At 36.5% G+C, this 18,538-nt stretch overlaps 1 protein-coding gene across 1 annotated transcript in view; it reads left to right on the top strand.

Moving 5' to 3' along the window:
* RYR2 (ryanodine receptor 2) overlaps window positions 1–18,538 on the top strand; it is an 849,571-nt gene that overhangs the window by 282,265 nt on the left and 548,768 nt on the right. The window contains exon 3 of the mRNA XM_081569302.1: window positions 16,637–16,741. Coding sequence (XP_081425428.1) covers window positions 16,637–16,741 — 105 coding nt within the window. The remainder of the gene's footprint in view (window positions 1–16,636; window positions 16,742–18,538) is intronic.

The following is an 18,538-nucleotide window of genomic DNA, read 5'->3' as shown; positions in this document are numbered from 1 at the left end:
TGGCAGTGTCTTAGGTTAGGGCTTTTCACAGGATAGCTATCCCACAGTCTTGGTTGCTGTCTCTAGTTAGTTTGCTCAGATTGCCCTCGGGGCATTCATGCCCAGTTCTTACCCTAAGCAATGCAGCCCGCACCTCCCTATCCAGCCCCTGCTTGCTAGTGGGGGATGCAAGCATCTATGCTGCTTCTCTGCTGGTAGGTGCCATTAGGCACGTAATCTGTGGGTTTTAATTATTTATTTATTTTTTTCCTCCTGGTTATGTTGCCCTCTGAGGTTCCAAGGCTCACCACAGACTCGCCAGTGAGAGTGTTTCCTGGTGCTTGGAAACTTCTCTCTTTTTAAAGACTCCCTTCCCGGGACACATCTCTGTCCCTACCTCTTTGGCTCTCTTTTTATCTTTCATATTTTTGCCTACCTCCTTTCGAAGACAATGGGCTGCCTTTCTGGGTGCCTGATGTCCTCTGGCAGCATTCAGAAGCTGTTTTGTGGAATTTGCTCAGCATTCAAATGTCCTTTCGATGAATTTGTGGGGGAGAAAGTGGTCTCCCCATCCTATTCCTCCGCCATCTTAGCTTCTGTCCACATTTTCTTTTTAAAATAAGCAAGAAATGGTTGGATTCAACCTGCCATTTTTTAAATATGCCTTCTTTGTTGTTGTTCCTCTGTTTCTGATTTTTCTTTTATAAATGGTTAGTGTGGCATTAAAGCTCAACGTTCAGAAAACTAAAATCATGGCATCTGGTCCCATCAATTCATGGGAAATAGATGGGGAAACAGTGGAAACAGTGTCAGACTTTATTTTTTTGGGCTCCAGAATCACTGCTGATGGTGACTGCAGCCATAAAATTAAAAGACGCTTACTCCTTGGAAAGAAGGTTATGGCCAACCTAGATAGCATATTTAAAAGCAGAGACATTACTTTGCCAACAAAAGTCCGTCTAGTCAAGGCTATGGTTTTTCCAGTGGTCATGTATGGATGTGAGAGCTGGACAGTGAAGAAAGCTGAGCGCCGAAGAATTGATGCTTTTGAACTGTGGTGTTGGAGAAGACTCTTGAGAGCCCCTTGGACTGCAAGGAGATCCAATCAATCCATCCTAAAGGAGATAAATCCTGGGTGTTCATTGGAAGGTCTGATGTTGAAGCTGAAACTCCAATACTTTGGCCATCTCATGCGAAGAGTTGACTCATTGGAAAAGACCCTAATGCTGGGTAGGATTGGGGGCGGGAGGAGAAGGGGACGACAGAGGATGAGATGGTTGGATGGCATCACCGACTCGATGGACATGGATTTGGGTAGACTCCGGGAGTTGGTGATGGACAGAGAGGCCTGGCGTGCTGCAATTCATGGGGTCACAAAGAGTCGGACATGACTGAGCGACTGAACTGAACTGAGTGTGGCATTTTGAAAACTTTTTTTTTAAGTTTATACCTTTTCAGCTGTGTTCTTAATAGTTACTGTAGGGATTATAATATGCCTTATTATAACTCATCGTTGTAACTTCCAACTCTTCTTCAGATTAATACTAATTTAATTCCATCAAAATATAGAATCTTTACTCCACAAAGCTTCATTCACTTTGTACTGTAATCATATAGATGTCTATTTATTATATGTGTAGATATATGTAAATGCATTACCTCATATAATTACTATTCTTTTTTTATGTGAATATTTAAAACTTTCCCTCTTAGCAACTTTAAGGTATATAATACAGTAATATTAACTGTTATTGCTGTGCTGTAGATTAGATCCTCAGAATTTACCCATCTTAAACTGGAAGTTTGTACTCTTTGCAAATATTTCCCCCTTTCCCCTGGAAGTCACCATTCTAGTCTCTTGTTTCTGAGTCTCTGGCTTTTTAAAACATTCCATATCATATACTATTTTTCTTTGTCTGATGTCTCATTTAGCACAACAACCTCAAACTCCATATTGTCATAAATCACATTATTTCCTTCTTTCTCATGGCTGGATAATTCTCCATGGTTTGTATGTATGTGTATAAATATATATATATATATATATTTGTATATATATGTGTGTGTGTGTGTGTGTGTATATTTCACATCTTCTTTCTCCATTTACTGTTTATTCGGTGATACACACTTAGATTGTTCCTTTATCTTGGCTATTTTGAAAAATGATGCAGTGAACATAGGACTGCAGATATCTCTTTGAAGCCTTTAGATCTATATCTGGAAGTAGAATTACTAGAACACTGTATGCAGGTCAGGAAGCAACAGTTAGAACTGGACATGGAACAGCAGACTGTTTCCAAATAGGAAAAGGAATACTTCAAGGCTATATATTTTCACCGTGCTTATTCAACTTATATGCACAGTACATCATGAGAAACGCTGGGCTGGAGGAAGCACAAGCTGGAATCAAGATTGCCGAGAGAAATATCAGTAACCTCAGATACGCAGATGACACCACCCTTAATGCAGAAAGTGAAAGAGGAGAGTGAAAAAGTTGGCTTAAAGCTCATCCTTCAGAAAACTAAGATCATGGCATCTGGTCCCATCACTTCATGGCAAATAGATGAGGAAACAGTGGAAACAGTGTCAGACTTTATTTTTTTGGGCTCCAAAATCACTGTAGATGGTGATTGCAGCCATGAAATTAAAAGACGCTTACTCCTTGGAAGGAAGGTTATGACCAACCTAGATAGCATATTAAAAAGCAGGGACATTAGAGGCATTACTTTGCCAATAAAGGTCTGTCTAGTCAAAGCTATGGTTTTTCCAGTAGTCATGTATGGATGCGAGAGTTGGACTCTGAAGAAAGCTGAGTGCCACAGAATTGATGCTTTTGAACTGTGGTGTTGGAGAAGACTCTTGAGAGTCCTTGGACTGCAGGGAGATCCAACCAGTCCATCCTAAAGGAGATCAGTCCTGCGTTGTCATTGGAAGGACTGATGTTGAAGCTGAAACTCCAATACTTTGGCCACCTCATGCGAAGAGTTGACTCTTTGGAAAAGACCCTGATGCTGGGAAGGATTGAGGGCAGGAGGGAAGGGGACGACAGAGGATGAGATGGGTGGATGGCATCACCGACTCGATGGACATGAGTTTGGGTAAACTCTGGGAGTTAGTGATGGACAGAGAGGCCTGGTGTGCTGCTGTTCATGGGGTCGCAAAGAGTCGGACACGACTGAGTGACGTGACTGAACTGAACTGATGGTAGATTTATTTTTAATTTTTCTTTATACTGTTTTCCATAGTAGTTACAGCAATTTAAGTTCCTACAAGAGTTGGACACGACTGAGCTACTTCACTTCACTCCACTTCCAGTAGTATTATGAATAAAAGTGGTGAGAGTGGACCTTTTTGTAAGGCAACTGTGGCAGCAATAAATTCTCCATCCTTTTTTATCTTGTAATGTCTTCATTTTAATTACTGTTTAAAAAATTGTTTAGCTGTATATTGAGTTTTGGGTTGACGGCTTTTTTCTTTCAGTTCTTTGAATAAGTCATCAACTGCCATCTGTTCTCTCTTGATTCAAATGAGAAGTCTGCGATTAATCATATTGTGATGAGGAGTTTTTTGTCTTGCTGCTTTAAATATTTCCCTTTTGCTTTTCTCTTTGAATTTCAGCAGTATGAATGTTTTTAATTAAATTTTGGCAGCTTTTGGCTTTTATTTATTCAAATATATTTTCTATTATTACTTTCCTACTCTTCTGGTAATCCCATTACATTTATATTGATATTATTCGTAGAGTTTTGTGGCTTAATTGTTTTATCCCACTGTATACTTCCAGTTGAATCATTTTTAGTGACTAATCTTTAAGTTCACTGAAACTTTTTCCTTTCATTTTATATCTGATGCTGGGCCCCTCTAATATATTTATCATTTAAGTTATTATACTCAAATATAGAATTTCCATTTACTCCTCTTTGTATAATTCGTGTATCTTTATTGAGCATTTCTATTCAGTGATTCATGATAATCATTCTTTATTTATTTAAACATTGCTTTTCTTTATGTTCTTTAAATATGTTATTGTTTAGTCACTAAGTTGTGTCCAACTCTTTGTGACTCCTTTGACTGTAGTCCACCAGGCAAAAATACTGGAGTGGGTTGTCATTTCCTTCTCCAGAATTTAAATATATTTATGTTTAAAGTTTTCTTCAAAGTCTTTATCTGCTAACTCCAGTATCTGGGGACACTCACTGACCATTTCTCTTGAATATTTTTTCTCTCAGTAAGTATAGGTTACACTTTTGCCTACACTTTTAAAAGAAATTATGAGAATTTCTCCTTATAGCTGAGTGAGGATGATTTTAAAAATGTAGCTTGTAAATCTTTTTATCTTTCCCAATTTGATCCTTGAACATAAGAAGTGTCACTAAAAATGTCATACTTCAGCTTTCATACATCATATACACAGCTGCTATAGTCATCATTCTTAAAGTATTATTTGTGTTACCAGTAGCCCCCTTCTGGTCTAAATTATGTGCTGAGGGGAATGGAATTTTTGATTACTCAAATTGTATTCTTATCCTTTTATCTTAAGCTACTTGTTTGCAAATTACATGGATTAATAGGACTCTCGAGTATGTTCAGATCACCTAACATTATTTCAGGTTAGGTATCACAAATACAGCTGAAGTATCTACTTAGTTTTCTAGCTCTACTATAAAGCTCTCTCTTGTCAAGATTTTTCAACCAGAAAGTATTACATCTCCCATTGACATAATCTTCAGACAGTAAGGGAATGATCCCTATATCCAGATATACCCACAGGGCATCACCTAAGGAGAATCACTATTTTAATGCCTTACTACACTTTTGCTTTTGCTAGTACTTTCCCAGGGGGCTCATACTGGGTATTGAACTTAGGAACTGTCCCTTAAGCCAAAGTCATATAGTTTGGGGGTATTTGTGGCTTTCATTCTATGTCGGGGTCCTCCTAGAGTGTTTACACTGTTACATTGAGGTTTGATTTATCGATAATAAAACTTTTACGACAAATATACGGGAAAACAAAGTGAAAAAAAAAAAAGCTGTTAATTAGGGTACCTTGACGGGGACAGTGTGATATATGGGTTTTCGGCTAAGCAAATATGCCTCTTGATAGCTTCTAGTTTAAACCAAGTCATTTAATTTTCTTACTCACCATTTACTCAGTTCCAAAGTGAAGATAGTAATAGTTGTCTTGTAGAGTTTTGATACGATTTAGACTTAGCACACAGAGGACACTTGAAAATTTATATATAGCCATTATTATTTACACAATTGTGTCTACATGGCTATTTCCTACATTCTTAAAGCTATGTAGAAAATCCATGCAAGTGGAATTCCTGGTAGGCATTCCAAGGTGTTGACTGTCTCCATCTGAGTCTGCTTGGAGTTTCAGTTTTGAGCCTTCGAGTGATATTACTGACTTGATTCCAGCTTAATTTGTTCAGACTGATACTGAGTAATTAAGTTAGCCCTTGCCATTTTAAATTAATTTAGATGAAATTATCCAGCACACTTTCACAGAATGAGATGCCTACAAAGAGTGAGATGGCTGTATGGTTATGCCTGAATAAATCTGCACTGTATTACATTGTTAATTAAATTTGAAGACCTCATCTCATCCCCTGCATAATTTGATGTGGAAGCCATAATTATTGTTTTCAGTTCCCACCCTCCTTTGGCTTTTTGTAGTGCTCTAGCTAAGTTAGAACCTGCTAATTGCCCTTATCCCCAAGTTAGTATGTGTGGTTCCCTTTTCTTTAAGCAGATTATGAGATAAGGCGGTATGGATTTTGTGACAGAGGTCATATATCAGATGACTAGGTTGGCCAGGTTACAGTAAAAATTATTTTTTTCCCAAATATTTCAGGAAATGAGCTAATGAATAGGTTCTACCCAAATCTCTCTCTCTCTCTCTCTTTTTTTTTTTTTTTGCAAATCGCAGAGACATCTCTATGGATCATTGGAAATTTTTAGTGGGGGAGTCTGCCATGTTTGATCATTGTGGCACGCTGGGCCGTTGCAGGGAGTAAGGCTGAGATGTCACAGACTCTGATATCTGACAAATACTTAGGACATACGTTATTTCTGCCATACGTTATTTCTGCCATAATTATTTTTGTATATTTGATATCATGACTGTGCCAATTATTTACTGTATACATATGTAATAAACATGTATGTATTTCACTAATTCTTAAAAAAAGACTCTTGAATAGAGTGAAACATTGCTCCAAAGTAATTTGTGGGTACTTCCACTGATTGATTTGTTTCTGTGGTTTCTTTATTCATCCATTTATTTAGCTGGTTACTCAGCTCTAAACTCTGAATTTAATAGTGAAGCTCCATAGCTTTTTTAACACCAGATTTCTCAAATTTGAGCCCAACTTCATGGAATATCATTGACATATGTGACTGGAAGTTATGTGCTTTACATGCAAATTAGATAAGTGGGCCATTATCTAGAGTGTGGTGAGTTGGTTTATTAAGTTTTTATTGAGCTTGTGACAGATATGGGTTTGACTTATCAGTGTTCGAAAGCAGGAGGCTGTATCCAATGAATCATTAGTAGCACATGTGAATTTTAATAGACTCTTGCACATCATTTTGAGGCTTAATTCATAGCAGAAGTCTTTCCTCAGTTTCTCTTTGAATGTCTTACTTTCAAAATGCCTTACATGTGTCTTCTCACCAACAATGACTTCCACTTAAGATACATGTGAACAGCAGTGATAAGAGAACTGATTCTGTATGATTTCAATACCTTCAGACCATGGAATTTTTGCATCTTGTTTTATATCCCTGGTTATACAGTGTCTCCTGGTTTATAGTCTTTGGGAATTTAGAATTTATATCCTGCTGTTGTATGAAAATTGTATAAATCTTAATTGTGCTGAATAGGTTTATAGTGATTCTCAGGTCTACTATATGCTTCTACTTTTTTGTCTATTAATTGTATTAATTTTTGAGAGTTTACTATTGAAACTCCAACCAAAAATCTTAATTTATCTATTTAAAAAACAATTGTAATATATAGTAAAACTATGTGTAACTTTGTTCTGTATTTTCCAAATCTCCTGTAATTGTGTTCTCATTCTTCTGTAATTTAAAAAATAAAAAGATACATATGAACAGGATTGCCCTAATACAACATTCCTGTTATGATATACAAAAGGAGAGAGGTTGTGCAGGGTGGAATGTCAAACTAGTATACCTCTAGATTTGCACTGTCGCATTTGAGTCAGCTGAATGTTAATTAGAAAAATAAGATAGACTGACATATCTACTTAATGTTGTGTTTAATAAGATTATATTATAAAAGGTGTATACCAAGTAGAAAATATGAACATTGAACAAATTATATGAAGCCCTATTAATTCACTAGGGATTTTCATATTTAACTGCTAAATTTGCAGGCTGTGACTTTTTATCATGGTGATGTACTGTCAGTTAACCTGTTTTACCTGCTAATAGAGCCTTTCCCACTTGGACCTGTGTTCTTAACACTGCCACTTGGAATGACTTGAGCTTTTCTGAAGGGATCCAAAGGCTTGAGACCTGTAGAAATCCAGACATATTAGTTTTATCTCTTACGGTCATATTTAACCTTGTCTATGAAAAAGCTGATCTCTGAAAGAATTTATCCTGTGATTGAGACAGGATACATATTTCCTTATTTAAGAAAATCTTCTGTTAATGTTTGGTGCAAAATGATGAAGAGAAAAATAATATGACAAGGAAAACTACCCAGAACTATGGACTCCCATGGAATGTGTGAAAGTCTAGCAATATTCACTTTCCTAGTCTGGGGAAATGTGATTAGAATTTTGAAAACATAAAAAGGAAAATGTGAACTAAGATTTTCCTTATAGCCAATTTGATATTTCTTTTCTACAGTATCCCATGTATTAATAAGTCAGTGAAATACAGCACCACAATTATATTGGAATTGTAGGATATATAAACATTTTAGAGGATATTTTGCCCCATATGGTAGATGTAATTTTGCTTGGTTCTTGTCTTCAGTTAGCAACTTAAACAACAGCAATGACAACTTTATTTTTTAGAGAAATTTGATATCTCCATAGTTCGTGGACAAGTTGGCCCTCAGTGGTTATTGTGTCTTGCCAAAGGCCACTCAGCAGATGGGTGGCTGAGAAAAAACAAACCTGTGTCAACTTCAGACCATCTGTTCCACTCCAGAGAATACCGTCTTCGCGTTTCGTGGTAGAAGATCAACTTTTGTCTTAATTTGTATCTCTGTGTTTCTGAGTTTTCATTGTGAGATACATTTTTAATTAGGCTGAGAAAATGAAATTTTATTGACATTTTCTGTTTGCAGTGCATTGATTTTCTTATTTGCTTCAGAACTGTTCTTTGAAGCATAGTTGAGTATATTGCCACTTAGGGATGGGGAAACTCAGGCTGATTTACCTAGAGTCCCTTGCTTGGTTATGCATTGAGTCAGAATCCCAGATCCTTTGGTATGGTGCCCTGCCTATTTTCTTACACTATTAAACTATCAAAATTTAATACCTCATTAATTTTCAAAATACATTTTGATATATCTCCGCATTACTCTGAAGGTTATTTGATGCACAACTTTGTTTAATTGTGTGACATAGAAAGGTAAATTTGCTTGTTTTCATATTAGAATCCTAACATTATGGAAAAAAAAATAAAATAAAATAAAACCCAAAGTAGAGATCTGCCATTAGGGCTGTAACTACTGTGTCCCTGTCTACACATTTGCTTAATTTTCCAGAAAGAGGTAAAATCGTAGCTTGAGGTCAACTCATCTAACATTGAGCACTTTCTTTTGTAAGTCACTGTTTTAGGCTGGTCTTGCAGGGTGGGAGGGTGAAGGTCCAAGTTGAATAACAATGTTGCATGGTATTAAACTTGAACCAGTCTTTGAACCAGTCTCTAGGAGGAATATGGGTTATCTAGATTCTTTAGCAGTCATGGAGAATGAAGTAAATAGAGATCTCTTAACAGTGATCTTCAATACATATTAGTAAGTCATAATATGTAATTGGCATAAGATGAGCCCATTAATGGGTAAAGCCAATCTTTGTTGTTCAGTTGCTCAGTCGTGTCTGACTGTTTGCAACCCAATGGACTGCAGCACACCAGGCTTCCCTGGCCTTCACCATCTCCTGGAGTTTGCTCAAACTCATGTCCATTGAGTCAGTGGTGCCATCCAACCATCTCATCCTCTCTTGTCCCCTTCTCCTGCCTTCAGTCTTTCCAATCATCAAGGTCATTTCTAGTGAGTCAACTTTGCATCAGGTAGCCCAAGTATTGGAACTTCAGCATCAGTCCTTCCAATGAATATTTAAGATTGACTTCCTTTAGGATTGACTGTTTTGATCTCCTTGCTGTCCAAGAGAATTCTCAAGTGTCTTATACAGCACCACAGTTCGAAAGCATCAATTCTTTGACACTCAGCCTTCCTTATGGCCCAATTCTCACATCCATACATGACAACTGGAAAAACCTTAGCTTTGACTAGACAGACCTTTGTTGGCAAAGTAATATCTCTACTTTTTAATTTGCTCTCCAGGTTTGTCATTGCTTTTCTTCCAAGGAGCAAGCATCTTTTAATTTCATGGTTGTGGTCACCGTCCACATTGATTTTGGAGCCCAATAAAATAAAATCTGTCATTGTTTCCATTGTTTCCCCATCCATTTGCCATGAAGTGATGGGACTGAATGCCATTATCTTCATTTTTTGAATGTTGAATTTTAAGCCAACTATTTCAATCTCCTCTTTCATCATCTTCATGAGGCTCTTTAACTCCTCTTTGCGGTGTCATTTGCCTGTCTGAAGTTATTGATATTTCTCCCCACAATTTTGATTCCAGCTGTGCTTCATCCAGCTTGGCATTTCATATGATGTCCTCTGCATATAATTTAAATAAACAGGGTGACAATATACAGCCTTAGCGTACTCTTTTCCCAACTTGGAACCAGTCCATTGTTCTATGTCCAGTTCTAACAGTTGCTTCTTGACCTGCATACAGGTTTCACAGGGGACATGAAGGTGGTCTGGTATTCCCATCTCTTTAAGAATTTTATTTTTTTAAAAAAACAGGGTTTTTTTTTGGCTGCATCAGGTGTTAGTTTCTTAGTTACACCATATGGGATCTTTGTTGCATTATGAGGGATCTTTCATTGTGGTGCATGAACTCTAGTTATGGCACATGAGCTGTCTAGTTATGGCATGTGGTCTCAGTAGTTGTGGTGTCGACTCAGTTGCTCCACAACATGTGGGATCTTCGTTCCCCAACCGGGAATCAAACCCGCACCTCCTGTACTGCGAGGCAGATTCTCAACAACTGGGCACTGAGAAAGTCCTCAATCTATGTACTTCTATGTGAACATACATTTGTATGTAAATGTGTAGAAAAAGGCTTGGAAAAATAAACATCCAAAATCTCATCCAATTCCTATGTAGGAGGGAGTTTATGAAAAATTAAGTTTGGAAAGAGAAAAAAAAAATTCAGCATTTGAATTTTTACCAAAAATGCTTTTACATTTGATTTTATTGTTTTCCACTGTTGGAGACCTGGAGCTGGATATTTCACACTAAGGAAGAAAATATAAGCAAAGGAATCAAGGCCTTAAAATGGAGTGGTTTGTTAGTATGCAATTTGTACATGATGATAACAAGAGAGGTAGTCTATAGTGGCCTGTGCTCAGTTGCTTTGGTCATGTCCGACTCTCTGAGACTCTGAACTGTAGCCCACCAGGCTCCTTTGATGGGGTTCTCCAAGCAATAATACTGGAGTGGATTGCCACTGTCTTCTCCAGGAGATCTTCCTGACACAGGGATGGAACCTGTGTTTTCTGTGTCTGCTGCATTGCAAGCAGATTCTTTACCTGCTGAGCTACCTGGGAAGCCCCCTACAGTGGCTTATTTAGTCCCAAATTATTGGCTGCAGTTAAGTCAATGCAGTGACATGTTTCAATAAGCTTGTAAGTGAGTTAGGCAGATACATCCATGGATGCCAAATGGTTTGATGGATACCTCAGTTGAAAACCTAATTGATTTTACATTCACTCTCCAGTGCCAACAAAGCCAGATGCTCTGTTGTGGTTATTTTTGGAAATTGTTTTTCTCCCATAAGATCAGGTAATATTTGTCAAGAGGAGGAGAATGGGGACTAGTTTGTGTTTTTAAAAGAATAAAAGGTACACAGCCATGCTGCTTGCTTTAGGTTTGTTACTTTTGCCAAAGAACACCTATCCTGATTAAATTGGTCTTATGAACCTACTGTCTGCATTATGAACCTACTGTCTGCCTACTTGGGGTTCTGGGCAGCCTAGACAGACATTAAGACAGACTGAAGTATATACTTTTCTTTGGGTTAATTTTGTATGACAAATAAGTGTAATGCTTAAGAGGCAGGTAGATGTACAGACTGAGTGGTAGTTCTGTTTCATGTTCCCATGTGGTCTGTTTTGAAGCACCTAGAAGGTAAAGCATATGTTGCATAAGGGTTTCTTTTATGATTTGGGAACATACTCATTGAAAGGGCAAGTAAAGTTCTTTAAAATTGAAGTTCTAAAAATTAATTTTCTCCATAATTCAGTTCAGTTCAGTCGCATTCGACTCTTTGCGACGCCATGAATCGCAGCACGCCAGGCCTCCCTGTCCATCACCAACTCCCGGAGTTTACCCAAACTCATGTCCATCGAGTCGATGATGCCATCCACCCATCTCATCCTCTGTCCCCTTCTCCTCCTGACCCCAATCCTACCCAGCATCAGGGTCTTTTCCAATGAGTCAACTCTTCGCATGAGGTGGCCAAAGTATTGGAGTTTCAGCTTCAACATCAGTCCTTCCAATGAACACCCAGGACTGATCTCCTTTAGGATGGACTGGTTGGATCTCCTTGCAATACAAGGGACTCTCAAGAGTCTTCTCCAGCACCACAGTTCAAAAGCATCAATTATGCAGTGCTCAGCTTTCTTCCCAGTCCAGCTCTCACATCCATACATGACTACTGGAAAAACCATAGCTTTGACTAGACAGACCTTTTTTGGCAAAGTAATGTCTCTAATGTCTCTGCTTTTTAATATGCTATCTAGGTTGGTCATAACTTTCCTTCCAAGGAGCAAGCGTATTTTAATTTCATGGCTGCAGTCACCATCTGCAGTGATTTTGGAACCCCCCATGATAAAGTCTGACACTGTTTCCACTGTTTCCCCATCTATTTGCCATGAAGTGATGGGACTGGATGCCACGATCTTAGTTTTCTGAATGTTGAGCTTTAAGCCAACTTTTTCACTCTCCTCTTTCAGTTTCATCAAGAGGCTTTTTAGTTCCTCTTCACTTTCTGTCATAAGTGTGGTGTCATCTGCATATCTGAGGTTATTGAATTTTCTCCCGGCCATCTTGATTCCAGCTTGTGCTTCTTCCAGCCCAGCGTTTCTCATGATGTACTCTGCATATAAGTTAAATAAGCAGGGTGACAATATACAGTCTTGACGTACTCCTTTTCCCTTTTGGAACCAGTCTGTTGTTCCATGTCCATTTCTAACTGTTGCTTCCTGACCTGCAGACAGGTTTCTCAAGAGGCAGGTCAAGGAGGTTTGGTATTCTCATCTCTTTCAGAATTTTCCACAATTTATTGTTATCCACACAGTCAGTGGCTTTGGCATAGTCAATAAAGCAGAAATAGATTTTTTTCTGGTACTCTCTTGCTTTTTCAATGATCCAGCAGTTATTAGACTTGAGTAAAAAAAAAAAAAAAAGACTAAGAAAAAGATGATGACTTGCAAATGCTTGTGAATTGAAGTTCCCAGTACAGATATATTGACTGTTATACTTTATCTCTTGTGCTTCATGTTAGGAGTCATTTTGATTTGGCCATTAGTTGGTCTTTAATTCATGAATGAGACTGTTTATTTTCCTCTGAAAACTTCATTTTGGGGAATTGGGAAAAGGTCTTAATATAAATGCTATATTATGATTTTAAAATTCCATAGAAAAAATTTGAAGGAATATACATCTAAATGAAGGAGTATATTTAGTAGTTTACTTTAAAAAGTATACAAGTTTTGGTAATGATTCCTTTGCCTAAAACAACCAGACCATTTTTCTTCAGAGTGAAAGAAACAGATAACAGTGCAAAGCTCTGATTTGTATTGGTCAAAATTTTCCTGTAAGGGGTAAACATGTTTTGTTTTTACACTGCTCAGCCTTTCTGTTACAGTTGTGTGTTTTGATGTGGAGTTTTGAGGGGAGGCAGAGAGAGAGAGAAAGATGGCTCCAAAGCAAGAAAAGGCTAGAGTTTGTGAGAGAGAACTTCCTTTGCTGATTGTCTGTTCATTTATTCCTGTTAATTCTCGCTATCTGTTATGAGCATACTAGTCTAAAAATATGATTTTGGTTGGCAGGATTATTTCATTTCAAATTCATGTGATTTTCAAGTATCTTTAAAATAAATGTAAGATATTCCAGTGATTCATGCTTTTAACATTTTGATTAAAGTGAAACAGGAAACAATTTAAATATACTCAAGATGTAAACTTTCCAGTATGACCAGAAAGTGCCTTTTCTTGAAAATACTGGAACAGTTTAGGTGTTATGAACAGGTGCATAGTTAATATTTTGTGTTTGCAAACACTATTTTTCTAAAGTAGAATTCACTTAAGAACCAATTTTAAGAAATGAGTGGTGCGTCATAAATGCCATAAATGGAGAGAAATGACAGTATGCAAAACTAATGACAGTATTTCACTTATTTTGTGTTCTTGTTATGGTGTTGACACTACGATAAGCTCTTTGCTTAGATTATCTCATTTATTTTTTCACAGCATCCCTATGAGGATGATATAATTACTATCCCATTTCTCAGGGAAGGAAAGTAAAGAGTATAAAAGTTAAGAGCTATTAAGTAATAAGGCCTAGATTTTAGCTTTGGTTGTCTGCTTATAGAATCCAGTCTTTTAACTATTATACTGATTCTAAAGCAATTCATGAATATGTGTCTGAAATCAGTTCAGTGGTATGTTGGCAGTGGCTCTTACAGATTTCTGAGAGCTGATTATTACATATTTAGCAAGTTTGTGAGCTGGTTAGTAAACTTTGATACTTTGAAATCAGCCATCATTGGAGTGTTTACACCACAGAAATGGGCAAATGAAGACTTTTTTTTTTCTTTTTTGAGACATTAGTTCACCAGCACACCATTTCTTAACATAGTTCTATATCAGTGCTATTTGTCAAAGTGTAGCTTCCAAACTGTCAGAGTTTAAATGGATATAAATGGAATCAACAATCATTTTTTTTCCAGTAACATTTGTCTTAGTGTGATAAATTGTTATTAATATAGTTACAACTGAGAATATTAAATTTAAAAAACCTTATCCTGAATTTCAGGGTGGAAGAGAGTCTGTTTCCTAGCTTCCAGTCTTTCATCTGAGGATTTTTGGAAAGAAAGCCCTTGTCTAGGTGACTGTGTCAATGGAAATAATCAGTAAACAGTCCATAATAGAAGTAGATAAGAGTTCTAGTTGAGTCACACTGAGGACTATAGCTTGGAAGCCATAGATTCAAGAAGCATCTGAACTGTCTTCGGCTAGACTACAAAGTAGGGGAGGCTTGTATAGGCAAAACCCACAAAATTACATAAGTTGTTTGTCAGTTATAATTGGACTGGCAAAAAGTGAGGATGCATGTTAAACCAGGATTGGATAAGGTCTGAAATGGCTGAATAGTTACATGAGGAGACCATGAGACCGTAAAGGTGCAGCTGGCAGCTACTAATAGATCTTGTTTGGATCATAACTGGTGGCATCCTGAATCTGATACAGTTCAGAAAATTCAGCACCTCGGTAATAAAGGAATGTGTCTGAAACCACATCCACAGTGGCCAACTAGCCCCATTTTGAATGCCTGAACCACAGTTTTATATCTTGTCAGAACAGAAGACAAACCCCAAATATGACAGGGGATACAACCCTTCTAGGTTTCTGAAGAGAATGATTAGCTCAAACAGAGCAAGTCAGTATGAACCTTGGTGTCTGGGCCACAAAGCTCATCACTGAAAGAGCTTTAGGAATGTAGGAAGTGGGGACATTTTTTGCTATCTTCAAAATGGACCTTTATCCTTATCTAAGCAATCTGGTAAAAACAGTTTTTAAAAATGGTTAAAACAGATGTACAATGCTTGTTTGATAGACCATAACACAAGCTGTTCTGGTTAAAATAAAGTTCAAGCCAAATGTTGTATAAACCAGAATGACTTCCCCATACCTCAGTGAGGAAAACTTCTTTCAATACTGCAGAGTATAAAAGTATATACTGCACCCAGATTTGAGAGATTCTTTTGACTACCAGCCGAGATGGTCTAAGAAGAAATGAAAGGAAATTGGGATGCAAGGGAGGCACACAGAAACATGTGATAAAGGTATAGAGGAATTTGGAAAAGTTCATTCAAAAACAAAACATTGGTGCCAAGAAGGCTTGTGGGGTATGAGTAAACCTAGTGATTATCTGTTTCTTTTTTCCATAAAATAATTTAAACTCCTGGGATCCTAGTACTTAATCTTTCCTTGAAACCTTAGAGCATCATTCTCTGCTGATAAGGATATTTTTATTGGTAGTGATTCAATTTAATAAATAACACTGTAAATTGTAATTTTGAGGCACTGAATCAGGTTATCAATTTATCCTCCTAATATTCTTTTTAGGAAGACATATCCTTGCTTGTGTTTTGTGTTTAATGTATTTATAATGTTCTTCTGTTAAGAAAATGCTAGGTTGAACATCTGAATTGAACAGCTGCATTGCCTACTGGATCCTACTTATCTAAAACAAAAGCGTGCATGGATGATAACATATTTGTTCCTGATTGGGATAGTACTGCTAACTTGGCAGTAACTTCCCACCCTGTTTCGTTTGTCTCCTTGGTAGTTGCTTTTTGGGATTTTCAGAATTTATGGGGTTATTCCTTTATTGAAGTGGAAGTTTATGGAAGGAAATAGAAAAAAAGAATGACCAAATAAAGCAATACATACACACCAAATAAAAGTCAAATTATTGCATACAAAGTTAGAAGCTAGATTTGATAACCAACTTGAGTAAGACAGGGTAATTGTTATCTTTGTGGATAAGGAGAAGCCTTTGTAAATGAATATTTTATACCAATTCAATTTTATATTTGCTTAACTTCACTACTGAGTGAAGTGTTTTTATGTCCTTTTAGTTTTTTTTATCAATGAACTACTTGGTAAATTAGAAATGCATGCTTGAGAGTCAGAGAAGTCTGGCTTTTTGGTCCCAGCTTGAAAACTCTAGTAATTGTGACTTGTAAAAGTAACATAACTTTCTCTAATTTCTTATCCACAAAGTAATGTTATCGTAGATGGCCATGAGTGTTATTGATAAAGCTTCAAGTGCAGTGCCTAATCAGAGTAGGCACTCAGTAAATGGTAGCTATAGTTATCCACTAGTTAAAACACGGTTTAAGTGTGAGTGGTATAGAGCGTATATTTGGATGATTTGTGAGCTCATGTCAGAGAACTGACAAGTATTCTTTTTTTCATGAATGAAGCTGAAGTATCATAAGGTAAGTTTGGATCTGGATGACTGAAGGTGATGGTGATGGTGATGGTGATGGTGATGGTGATGGTGGCTTTCCCTCTTTCCACACAGAATGTCCCTCCAGACCTCTCCATCTGCACCTTCGTACTGGAGCAGTCCCTGTCTGTCCGGGCCCTGCAGGAGATGCTGGCTAACACTGTGGAAAAGTCTGAAGGGGCAAGTACTTAATTTATGTAGGGTGGCAGTATGTTAAAGAAGTCAGCTATTATATAAATGATTTCTTTACAGGTTTTGGAAATGTTCTTTTGACTGAAATAAGTCAATGCCATTTAGTTGTGATTTTTCTGAAGTTTGCCTTTCTGCTTTATCCAGGACATTTGTTGATGTCTTACAGAACTTAAAAAAAAAATCCATTCTCAGGGTCATCTGTGTCCTTGAACCTCATGCTTATTTCAGTAGTTAAAGCAGAATCTCTTTCTTTGAGCTTTTCTGTGCTATCTTACATTTTCAGAGCTGTTATTTTGACTCTTTCAATTAATTGCTTTATGCATGGCTGTCATTAATCTTTATTTCATTCTCAAATGCCTCTAACCATGTGACTATGTTCTAAGCTTCTTTATGGCAAGTACAATTTCATGGTACTCATATATTTGAAGTAACGAAATTATGGTGTTACAGCTTTAATCAGTTGTAATTTTGCAAATAGCTAATCATTTTCTTCTGAAAATTGAGATTTTTATTCTGTTGCCAAATGCATACATTTTTCTTTGAAAGCTTATTTGGTAATTTAAATTATGTTCCATTCTATGTTGAGTGATTTCTAGGCTACTACCCATTCTTAGCTAATTCATTAAATTTTAGAGTTAAGCAAGAGGGTGATTGGTCAAATTTTTGTTTCCTGTTTATTTGTTTGCTTGTTGCTATAATTACTGCAGTGTATATTTTAATAAACTATACTATTTCCAGGAATGAAACTGAACATTTTTATTGCCATTATTGGTCCATGTGTTGCTGTTTTTGTTGTTAATCATTGTTGTGGTTTGGATAAGTAAAGAGATTAAAAAATGATAATATACCACTTAACAGAAAATGAATGATCAATTCTGATGAAATATATTTTCATTAGCCTTGTAGTTTTTTAAATTTTAGTGTCACACAGGTTAGGACTTTAATTGCCTTGTGCATTAATTTTAAATTAATTTAAAATTTTAATACTATATCACATGTATGTATATATGGAAGAGATACTTTAGAGATTTTTATTTGATATTAGAATAACAGCTTATTTTTTAAAAGATCCAACTATGTTATGCATATTTTAATTTTTCAAGTACGTTTTTGTTTACAGCAGTTTGAAATTACAGTATTAAACTACATGAAGTTTAAAATATTGTTTTTCTGTATATTAATGCAGTGCTTTTGGAGTAGGGTTGAATTAAAGAGGAATAAAGCCTTTCTCAGTTCAACTAGTTTTCTTTCTACTTGGAATAACCAAGACCTATTGAGTTTTAAACATCACTGAGGCATATCTGTTTTGAAATTTCAGTCTGTCTTTATGAAGGAAAATTATTTTTCTTTTGCATGAGCATCTAGAGAAGTGTGTATTGTCATTTCACCTATCTTTGTAGATACCAACTTATGATTAAATCACCATAAATTTTTCATATTGCTAAGCTGCTTTTTCTAAATTTAAACTCTTGATAAGAGGTTTTATCTCCCCAGAATCTCGGCAATGGATTAGGCAAGTTTTCAAATTATCTTTGTATATAGGAAGTGTTGAAAATACTATTTTTGGACTTACTGAACATACTTATTAGTTAGAATTTCTGCCCCCCCAAATATATTTATTTAGCTTAATTTTGAGTTGTCCTCCATCTAGAAAGCTTCTGTCAGAGATAAAGTGATAATTTATGTGATATGTGGAACATCATTTATAAAGACCAGTGTGGCTACTATTAGACATTAATTCTTAAATGAAAAATTGAGAAAAAACAGCTTCAGAAAAGGAAAATA

Source organism: Giraffa tippelskirchi, chromosome 2 (genome assembly GCF_054371585.1).
Source record: "Giraffa tippelskirchi isolate mGirTip1 chromosome 2, T2T-mGirTip1v1.2.pri, whole genome shotgun sequence".
In the NCBI taxonomy this organism is placed as follows: Eukaryota; Metazoa; Chordata; class Mammalia; order Artiodactyla; family Giraffidae; genus Giraffa; species Giraffa tippelskirchi.
The sequence above is the reverse complement of the archived record's forward strand: the minus strand, read 5'-3'. Positions and strand labels throughout refer to the sequence as shown.